The 11,295-nt window shown below is 47.3% G+C and overlaps 1 protein-coding gene across 1 annotated transcript in view; it reads left to right on the forward strand.

Moving 5' to 3' along the window:
* Nucleotides 1-10,290, forward strand: part of LOC131378504 (endogenous retrovirus group K member 25 Pol protein) — a gene marked incomplete at its 3' end in the record, with an annotated part of 33,921 nt that extends 23,631 nt beyond the window's left edge. The window contains exon 2 of the mRNA XM_058419695.1: nucleotides 9,826-10,290. Coding sequence (XP_058275678.1) covers nucleotides 9,826-10,290 — 465 coding nt within the window. The remainder of the gene's footprint in view (nucleotides 1-9,825) is intronic.
* Nucleotides 10,291-11,295: the final 1,005 nt, after the last annotated feature.

The raw sequence follows: 11,295 nt of genomic DNA on the forward strand, positions 1-11,295 counted from the left end.
TGATGTACAGGCAGGTACAATAATGTGCCTTTCTCTGCCACTTGTGTCCTTTTTTTTTTTTTTCGTGCTGGACACGTCTCCTCAATACTTTGACTTAATTTTACTGACCTGATGCGCTTGGCATGTAGAGGTGATACTGCTGCTCTGAGTCACTCCCGTGGGATGAGGTAATGCTCCTGCTGGCGTCCCCACGCGCTGGGCGGCGGCCGCTCTCCCCATGGAGCGGTGATCCAGAGACACTGCAGCTGAGCATGGGGGCTGTGCCTCCTCCCAGACCTCACTCCTGCAGAAGGCTACTGCATGATCCTATTCTCCTTTAAATTGATTAACCCCATTTCTTCAGGCTTTCCTTATGCTTTCTTTCCTTATGCTTTCTTCTCTGTGCATCCTGCAGGCAAATGCCACAGCCCAGCTCTGCTGGTTAATGGGGGCATGGATTAGTAAATAGAGATTTTCTTCTTGCACTGCATGTAGACATCTCCCCTGTACAACACTTCCTCCCTGCCCTCTCCCAAGGTTTAAGCTTCTGCCACGCACTAGGGGGAAGTTTTGGCCAGGGGCAGCTGCAGGTATCACATTGCACAGAATGTCCCTTTTCTCTTGGGGGCCAGCCCATGCTGTGTCTGTTTCCTGTGAGCACTTGCCTCCTTCTGCTTATGGCTGCAGCCCTCTGCATCACTCTGGATTGTTCTGCATCATTCTGCATCCCTCTGTGTCCCTTTGTGTCCCCCTGCACATCTGGGTGGCCAGAGCAAGGTGCCAGGCCAGTGAGCAGGCTCCCTCTCCACCTGCTCCTCCCGTTAGGAAGCAGTCAAATCTGAGGGAGCAAGGCTTGCTGGAGGCTGTGTCTGCTCTGTTTGCTCAGAGGCCATTCACACCGTGTGCCCTTATTATGTATTTTTTAATTATGTTGCCCCTGGCTCAAGTGCCATTTACTTGGAGCAGGCAGGTTTCCCTCCAGTGCAGCAGGGTATTTGCAGCCCTGCTAGTGCTGGCACAGAGAGGATGCATCTGGGGGTGTAACAGGTGGTCTGACAGTCCACCAAAGCATTGATTTTCATTTGTTTTTTAAATGTACATATCATATCATATCAATATTTTTAAAAGATATCTTTATATTTTATATTACTTCCAACCCTCCTCTCCTCTTGCTGGGAGCAATCCTCCTGATCAGGATGGAGCCCCAGCCACAGGAATGTGGGACACAAATGTCACTGTCCGGGGACCACAGTGCACACTGGGCACCTGGTGGCTGATCAGTTCTTATCTGCTCTCCCAAAGCTGGCAAAAGCAGGCAAAAAGCTATAACAGAAGCACAAACTTGGCACTACTAGATCCTATTAATTCTATATAAAAGCAATTATGTGTTGGTGTCACGTGGAGATTTCATACATACCAGAGCTTTGTCTCTTAGTGCACAAATCTGGTGCTGATGGTGGCAGCTCTGCAGCCACGAGTTCTCATACAGCTCCCCCTGCACTGATGGCTACAGATGGTGCCCATGCTGTTCTGTGATATGAAGGTAAACCAAAAGAGGGATGTCACTTTTGGCACCTCAGGGGACTGAATGAGTTTTTCACTGCATAGAAGAGTTTTGTTGGAAAAGACCTTTAAATCAGGTATTAACACAGCACTGCCAAGTCCACCATTAAACCATGTTCCCAAGTGTCACATCTTTTAAAGCCCTTCCAGGATGGAGACTCACCCACTTCCCTGGACAACCTATTCCAATGCTTGACCATCCTTTCAATGAAGAAATTTTTACTAATATTCAGTCTAAACCTCCTCTGGAACAACTCAAGGCCATTTCCCCTTTAAAAATTTCCCATCACTGTGAACAGTAATTATCTTTGTGAGCACTGCCAACATTGCATCCCTCATGTTCAGCTGCTGTTTGCCACCACTGCTTTCAAAATAGATTGATATGACACCAATCTGTGAGGAGGCATGTTCCCAGGGACCTAAGTCTTCCAGAACATAAACAACCCAAGAGTTTTTTGAAGACAGTACATCTTTGAATGAAGTAGGAGGTGTCCTGGGCTCATGGAAGGCGCAGTGATGAGGGCATGAGTAGTCTAAAAAATACCTGCACCCTTCTCACACTATTCAGAAATCACTGCTAGATTTTATCAAATGGCTAAAGAAGCTGAGGCAACACTCAGTAGCCTTTAAACTTCTGATTTAGGTGGAAAAGTGTGCTAGAAAGGCTTTGAAATTCTACATCTAGCTGTATAATAAAAACACCCACATCCAGCGGTACTTGCGTGTCTGAAGTCTTCAGATTTCTTATGCATGCTGTGACATTTCCCCTCCATTTAATGGCATTAATCCTACACTGAGATTGCCTTGGCTTGTTGCTGGGATGCTCTCCTGCCCGACCTTCTGCTGCAATTGAGCAAATGAATACTTGGTGGTGTACAGAACTTGCCATTTGGGTATTATCTTTTGCTACATATTTTTTTCTTTAATTCCAGCACCACTTTTCTCGCTCTCCCTCTCTTTTGTGTGTTACTTTCTGTGTAGTATATGCCCATCTGCATTTAGTTGAACGAGTGGGAACTGTGGGCATGCAACAGTACGTGATCCCTTCTATTACATAATTAAATTGCCATAATGTATATTACTTAGAAATATGTCTGAACAAGTTGCTATGAATCATACATTTTTCAGCCTGAAACTGCCCTATTTAGCTTTTGTTAATCATTTCACTGCTCCTACGTTTCAAAGTAAAGCTTCCCTTTGCTTCAGCTCCAAAGGCAAAAGAATGGGAAGAGTGAAACACATTTCCATCTCAGTTATTCTAGTGCAATATGAACATAAGGTAAATTGCAGCACGTGCAGTTGAGATCAGAATCTGGCACAGAGTCTCTGTGCCCCATGATAAGAAGTTTCTGCAGTCCTGACCTACTGAACTATCAGTAACAGCAAGCAAGTAGATGGGTAATTGTTGTAGTTCAATATCTCACATAAATTTTGGGCACAGATTTGCAGGGCAAGCTTTTAGAAAAATTAAAAAATAAAAAATTGAAACTGTTGTTTTCTTTTCCAACCCAAGTCGCTACTTGATCGAAATTAAAAAAAAAAAAAAACAACACAAAAAACCCCCAAACAAACAAACAAAAAAACCCCCACAAAACAAAAACAAAACACCAAACTGTTCTGTCTTTAGTAGGACCCTGCTTTAAGCAAGATACATCTTGTCTTTATCAAAAGCTCTGTCTGATGAAAGAGATGATCCTGCCAAAAACATGGGAGCGATTTCGCTAGAGCTAAATGTAAGAAGTCAGTGGTAAAGGGAAGAAAGTCCAATGTCTGCTTATTTACTCTGTGTGAGACTTTGTCTCCACTGGAGTTACTTTGGCTTTGCCTGTGCCGCTCAGAGCAGAGCTTGGCGCTGGAGTGCCGCAGCTTTTGCAGTCTGGTTCGAGTAGCCAGGGCAGCTGAATCAGCGTGTCTAGGGAGTAGAAGTGTGAGTCAAAAGTGACACATACTCTATTAAAGAAATCCACTTGGTTCAGAGAGCCCTGCCACGGCCCCAGCACTGCCTGGGGAGGTGGTGGGGCTGACGGGCTCGTGTGCTTGTCCATCCGGGGAGCTGCCCTGGCCTGGCCCCAGCAGCATTCCCTCTTGTCTGGAGGCTGGCACCAGCCAGCAGCTCTCTCAGTGGCATCACCTACCCTGCAGGTCCCAGCGGGGTCTCACTGGTTCTCCCCACACAAAGCAGTATCAACAGGCAGCCCATGTTTCAGACCGGAGTCTGCTTTACTATGCAGTTCGGTGATTCACGTTCTTTCCTTTCTTTCTGCCTTGTTTCTTATTTCTGTTGTGTCAACGGCAGCTCGGCAGTTGCAAGTCAGGAGCATCTTATTACCGTGAGGAATTTTATAGTGAATGAGTAATCGAGCCTCTGGCTCGCAAAATCTCTGGTGTAGCAAAGGGTCTGACTGAGGCCAAAGGAAACACTGAGCAGTCCTGCCCTGCAGGGGGGAAGGTGGTGCACGCACATATTCTGGGGAGAATTTAATGTTCTGTGTTTTGCCCACACGGGTCCAGCCTCTTTTTCCACACTAGCGCGGAGACTGCACGGAGTGAAAGGCCAATGCCGTGCTGTGGCAGCTCGGAAGGGGAGGGGGCTTTGTCTTGCAGATTAAAGCACTTGGATTCATACAGGCAGAGACTTTCTTGGCACAGTCTAGGATCTTTCTGTAGCTTTTCTTCTTTCATTAGAAGTTTCACCAATGTTATCCCTATACCTTGTTAGTATAGGGGTCTAGAATGAACTTATATTTCATTCAGAGACTACATTAACTGCACAATGGTTCTATTTATAAAGATGTATAAAGAGCACAAATAGAAAAATATAGGTGGGGTGACAAAGAATGGTACCCTTTGCTCCTGGTGGCTATGATGTTTTCCTCTTGCACTGCACAGGAATCCCAGGGTTTCCCAAGGCACTTGTTAATGTTAAATACTCTTGACCTGGAGACTGTCTTTACTGGGTAATAAAAATAGAAAATGTTCTTACTTGGTATAGTGAACTCAGCCTGTCCATTTTACACCTGTGTGTGAAATGTTACTGTGATAAGGCAGGGTTGTACCCACCCTGAGACAGTTAATAGAAGGAAATCCCTGTGGGAAGCTGGTCAGACTATGACCTTCAGGTTGGTGGCACCAGTAGGAGTTCTGCCCTTCTTCCCAGTTACAGGATCAGCCCATGTGCCAACTCTGTTGCTCACTCTCCCGCTGCAATATTGATGGCTTAAACTCCATATAACATTACCCCATATAGCGGCATCCCTTGGAAATTTTAACACAATAAAAACATTGGGGGATTGTCTAAGCAATTTGTTATATGCAGTATTTTCAAGCTATTTGAAAAACACAAGAGTTCCTGATGTAATTTCAATATACACAAAACCACCCAGACCCCTACAGTAAAATAATACCATGGACCCTATATGAATGATGTTCATATACATCAGCAAAGCCCACGACACCCTGCTTGAACATAAGAATGTGTTACACGGCTGTCATTGTGGGTGTAAAAACAAAGAAAGTTACTAAAACCTAAGGAAAATTACTAATGCTTATTCTTAGTAAATATCATTGAATTATTTTTATTAATATTTTCTGATAACTTCTCCAATGGAAATTATGCAAATACCTGTCAAGGAGTGCTCCAGGTGTCCTGGTTCATGAACTTAAAAAACAAAAGCTGCTTTGCTTTGATTCCCAATGCAGACTTTTCACCCTGAAAAGGCCTGATACCAGCTTTCTGGATTTTGCTTAAACGCCTTTTTCTTAGAAAATCAACTGATTTCCATCTCATAGTAATCACTCTGAGCTACCCCTCTGTGGTGGTGCAGAACTGTTTTATTAGGTTTTTATAAGAAGTTTATGTTATGGTTCATTTCACTGTATCCCCAATGTTGTAACCCTTTTTGTGTTGTCTGTATAATAAGGTGTTTTGCGTCAGTCCTCCCACTCCTCACCTGACTTGTAACATCCCCTCTGCCCACCCCCCTTCTCTGGGGCAGATTGTCTATCACTTTGAGGAGCCCTCCCAGGTTGCGAAATCTCAGGGAGAGGGCTTCAGGTGATAGGCCCCCTGGGGGGAATTCCTTTAGCTCTGGATTTTAGTGGTCCAAGGCTTGGGGGTGGGCACACCTTGTTACCCCCTGAATCCCCTGATTTGTTGTCTTGTTGTATCCTCCCTGGAACCCCTCCCCCGCTTACAAGGGGTAGGAGGGAGGAAAAAACTCTCTCAGTGTCTCAGCCTCTCAGCTCGGAGCTCTGAGCCTCTCTGCTCCTCAGCTCTTGGGCTAATAAACATCTTTTAACCTGCTAAGCTGAGAGCCAGCCTTTTCTCTTCTGCTGCTGTTGCTGTCACGACACCATTGGGTCCAGCTGCTAAGTCGAGAAGCCGAAAGGAACTGGGACCATCTGTGGCTGTGTTGACTCGAGCTAGCCAGAGGTCATCTCCCGCCCGGTGCAGGACGGAACCAGACACAGAGTTTGGTGCCCAACGTGGGGCGAACCACGCCGGCAGAGACACAGAGCGTTGGCGCTCCAACCTGGGGCGAACCACGCCGGCAGAAGCAGCTTGGACCACGTGGGGCACGGCTCCACCATGACAGAGCGTCTGGTGCCCAAGCAGGGCCCCCCCGGAGACGAGGCGGACCCTGCGAATGGACTGGGGCTGATTTAGCCCGAAGAACAGTCTCTGGGAGTGACGCACCCCTGTGAAATTGACTTTTAAACAAGGCAAGTTCCAGGGGAAAGGAGGGGAGCTTCGGGCCCGACCGGAGTCCTCCCTGCGGCAGAAAAACCCGACCCATGCACCCTGGGGGCAGGTCACAGGAACACGTAAGTATACCCACAAAGGGACATACTTACTGGTTTTATGGTTCCCCCGAGGGAGGGGGATCTATTGGGGAGGAAATCCTCTAAAAATAGCTGCGCAGCTACAGGGTTAAACCTCCTGTGATTTTGAGCGAACGGGTCTGCGGGGGGGGGGGGGGGGGGGGGGGGGGGGGGGCGGGGCGGGGAGTGCCTTTCATCTGGGTTTGGGTTCAAAAGCAACTTAGTATCAAAACATGGGTGGAAAGCTAACGGTTGCTCAGAAAAGGTTGTATTATAACTATGTATCGGTTGTGAAAGGCGCCAAATTGAAAATCTCAAACGGCGAGTTAAGAAATTTTGTTCGCTGGGTTCATCTGCATTTTCCCGAAGTATCCCCCGAAGAAGTCTGCAGCGCTGATTTCTGTGGCACTGTAGAAAGGGAATTAATTCGGCTGATTCAAATGGGTGACAAAAAGGCTACGAAGTATTTTATTGTGGCAACAAAGGTTAATTCCGCGATTCAATCTCAAAAGGGAGTGCAGAAAGAGCCTAGCCGAGAAAATTGTTTTCCCCCTCCTCCCCCTCCTTCTGCTCCCCGGCCCGTGTCCCCGGGAAAGCGTTCGGAATGGAGCAGCAGGGTTCCCGCCCGCCCGCTCAGCCTCCGGGACGCTCCAGACCCCCCACAGGATTTTTGGGCGGCAGTCGCTGAGGAGCGCCCTACCCACAAGCTGAATTGGAAAACAGATGCACCAGTGTGGGTGGAACAGTGGCCGCTTTCAAAACAGAAATTGAAGGCGCTCGAAGAGCTCGTGGAGGAGCAGTTAGCTAAGGGTCACATTGTAGAGACCACCAGCCCTTGGAATTCGCCGGTTTTTGTTATCCGGAAGCCGGAGAAGGACAAGTGGAGACTCCTCCAGGATCTCAGACAAACTAACAATGTGATAGAAGACATGGGCTTTCTTCAGCCTGGGATGCCTACCCCGAACATGCTGCCACAAAATTGGAAATTGGCTGTTATAGATAAAAAAGATTGTTTCTTCCATATTCCCCCACATCCGGATGATGCACCACGTTTTGCATTCTCGGTTCCCACCATTAACTGAGAGGCCCCGAGGAAACGCTACCATTGGAGGGTTCTTCCCCAAGGGATGAAGGTGTCACCTATCATCTGCCAGTGGTACATGGCTTCCTTGCTGTGATATATGTCCTAAAGTTAATTCGTGTTAAAAGATATAAAATATAATACCATCCCTATAAGTTTTGTTTTAATCCAATATGCTGTGAGTTAACTCAGAAGAAAGTAGCTCAGTAAAGGTACAGGAATTTCTCTTGCCTGAAAAGACAAGGGGGGGGACACGAGACAAAACATGATTAGAATTACCAGGAGAGAGACACAAACATGCCTCTGCTGGGAATCATTAAAAAGGAATGTAATGTATGTCCTAAAGTTAATTCATGTTAATAGAATATAAAATGTAATACAAACTATATAAGTATAAGTTCTGTATAAACTAGCATGTTGGAAGTTAAGTTTTGTTTAAAATAGCATTTTGTGAGTTAACTCAGGGGAAGGTGGCTTAATAAAATACAAGAATTTCTCTAGCCTGAAAAGGCATGGGAGGGACACGAGGAAAGCTTGATTGAAATTACCAGAAAGGAGGACAGAAGACTGTCACTGCCAGGAATCGTTGAAAAGAAACAAAAGGCAACGGAAAACAGAGATGATAGTCCGGAGGACCCGATGATTGTATCAGATCCGTATCTAGATGGTCTCCGTCTGGAATTAACATCTCCACACCACACCTGGACCCAACCATTAACAGCATTGTCCTCCTCCGCTGATCCATTCAGACTCTTAGAACTGAAACCTGCATGTTTAATGAAGATGCCCCGGAGGGAGGACCGTCGACATCCCGAGCCTCTCTCCGCGATCCAGTGTATAAAAAGAGACTGCTGCAAACCAAAAATGTGAACTTGGGGGGTAAAAAACTGACAGAGTGTGTTACCATTGTTCACCCAGCGGCGACCCCGGGCTCGACGCTGTCCTTTTAATTGTGGCTGTCCGAGACTGTTATTCTGTCTCACAATAAAAATTCCAAATTTTGATTTATCAAATTTGGTCAATTTCATTTATAACACTTGCTGTCCCCAGTCCGCGTAGCCGCAGAGAAAGCAATCATCCATCATTACATGGATGATGTGCTTGTGTGTGCCCCCACCGATGATGTCTTGTCACATGTGCTTGACCTGACAATTAATGCATTGGTTGTTGCAGGGTTCGAGCTGCAGGAAGACAAGGTTCAAAGGATGCCACCTTGGAGGTACCTTGGGCTGGAAATTGGCAAGCGGACCATTGTGCCACAGAAATTGCAAATCAGGGCCAAAATTCAGACCCTTGCAGATGTCCATCAGCTGTGTGGGGCATTGAACAGGGTGAGATCCTGGCTGGGCCTCACAACCGAGGACCTAGCTCCTCTTTTCAATTTATTGAAAGGGGGAGAGGAGCTGAGTTCTCCCAGGGAACTAACCCCGGAAGCGAAGGAGGCGCTGGAAAAGATACAGCATCTCATGTCCACTCGGCAGGCTCACAGGTGTGATCCAGACCTGCCTTTCAAATTTATAATAATGGGGAAATTGCCACACCTCCATGGAGTCATTTTCCAATGGAGAAATAACATCAAAAAGGACCAGGGCAGAGAGGACCCGCTTCTAATCATAGAATGGGTCTTTCTCAGCCATCAAAGGTCCAAGAGAATGACACGTCCACAGGAACTGGTGGCTGAACTGATCCGAAAAGCCAGAGTTCGGATCAGGGAATTGGCCGGGTGTGATTTTGAATGCATTCACATTCCAATTGGATTAAGATCGGGCCAAATTACAAAGGCAATGTTAGAACACCTGCTTCAGGAAAACGAAGCACTGCAGTTTGCTCTAGATTCCTTTACTGGGCAAATCTCAATTCATTGGCAAGCCCACAAAATTTTTAATTGGGATGCCAAATTCACACTGAATTTGAAAGATGTTCGGAGCAGGAAGCCTTTAGAGGCCCTGACAGTTTTCACAGACACGTCCAGAAGGTCCCACAAGTCAGTCATGACTTGGAAGGACCCTCAGACTCAGCAGTGGGAGGCAGATGTTGCCGAGGTGGAGGGATCACCTCAGGTTGCTGAGTTGGCCGCTGTTGTTAGGGCTGTCGAAAGGTTCCCCGAACCCTTCAATTTAGTAACGGACTCCGCTTATGTAGTGGGGGTGGTATCGAGGGCAGATCAGGCAATACTGCAGGAAGTGTCTAACACCGCACTGTTTGAGCTGCTTTCTAAGCTTGTTAAGCTTGTCTCCCACAGGGAGCAGCCATTCTTTGTGATGCATACGAGATCACACACCGATTTGCCGGGTTTCATAGCTGAGGGGAACAGAAGGGCTGATGCTCTTGCTGCTCCTGCAGCGATGGCCCCATTGCCGAGCATTTTTGAGCAGGCAAAGCTCAGCCATCAGCTTCACCATCAGAATGCACCTGGCCTTGTTTGCCGGTTTCACATCACTCGGGAGCAGGCTAAGGCAATTGTGGCTACGTGTCCCTCATGTAATCAGCATGCACTCCCCACCTTAAGTGCGGGAGTGAACCCCAGAGGTCTGAACAGCTGTGAGCTGTGGCAGACTGACGTGACACATATCCCCCAATTCGGCCGATCTAAATATGTGCATGTGTCTGTGGACACTTTTTCCGGTGCAGTTTTTGCTTCCGTCCACGCAGGGGAGAAAACCTCAGATGCAATTAAACACCTCATCCAGGCTTTCTCCTTCATGGGCATCCCAAAAGAATTAAAAACTGATAATGGCCCAGCATACCATTCCAGGGAATTCTGCAGCTTCCTGCAACAATGGGGAGTGGGACATAAAACCGGCATCCCTCATTCCCCGACAGGCCAAGCTGTAGTGGAGAGGACCCACAGAGAAATCAAAAGGGTCCTTAACCAACAACAACCGGTGTTGAAAACAGAAACACCACAGACCCGATTGGCCAGGGCTCTATTCACTTTGAATTTTTTAAACAGCACATTTGAGTTTTTAAACCCTCCCATTGTTCGTCATTTCGGGGCAAACCCTCAGCTAAACATCAAAGAGAGGCTGCCGGTCATGGTCCGGGACCCTGAAACTGGAAGGAGAGAGGGACCTCATGATTTAGTCACGTGGGACCGTGGGTACGCTTGCGTGTCCACCCCCACGGGGCCAAGATGGTTACCATCAAAATGGGTGAGGCCCTATGTCCCGAAGGTCTCGGGGGAGAAAAAGAAACTGCCACAGGTTACTCAGGCAGCTTTTAGGAGGAAAAGGAGGGAAGATTTTTCCCAGGACGGTTTTGCTTTCCTGAATGACCCCTGCTGGGATGCTAATTGTTTGTTTTAGTTCTTTTAGTTCTGTCAGAGCCTGTCCAGCGCCAGTCCCCGGGCTGAGGAAGTTCCACCTGCTCCTCAGCATCCTCCTGCCTGCCAGTCTCGCTACACCTGTCTCCGGATGGTTGGTGCCCCAGCCCAAAGCCACCAGGGCAATGGGGCAGGCCACAAAGCCAGCCAGAGCATCTGAGACATGGTGAATGACATCAAGAGAGAGACTGGTGACTGTGAATGGATTGTTTGGGGACTGGGGAATTTCAGGCTGGGTGGATTCAATTTTGAAATCAGTTTTGTTATTTTTGTTTGTTATTCTGTTAATTTTAATTGGATTTGGTATCATCAAAAAAATGTTAAGTAGATTAATTTCTAGCACCACACATGCCCCCTCTGTGAACCAAGTTGCTGTATCATCTGCGCCTGGATGGGAGGAGAACGTGGAACTGGAGAAAGACCCAGAAGACAGGAGACACCCAGAAGAGGAACCTCAGATGGAGTGGCCCACTCAGCCAGAGTAGCTCGCCAAGAGTTACCCGGACTTCAAATATCATCTTCCTCCATT

The sequence above is a fragment of the Hirundo rustica genome, chromosome 3, assembly GCF_015227805.2.
Source record: "Hirundo rustica isolate bHirRus1 chromosome 3, bHirRus1.pri.v3, whole genome shotgun sequence".
NCBI lineage: Eukaryota > Metazoa > Chordata > Aves > Passeriformes > Hirundinidae > Hirundo > Hirundo rustica.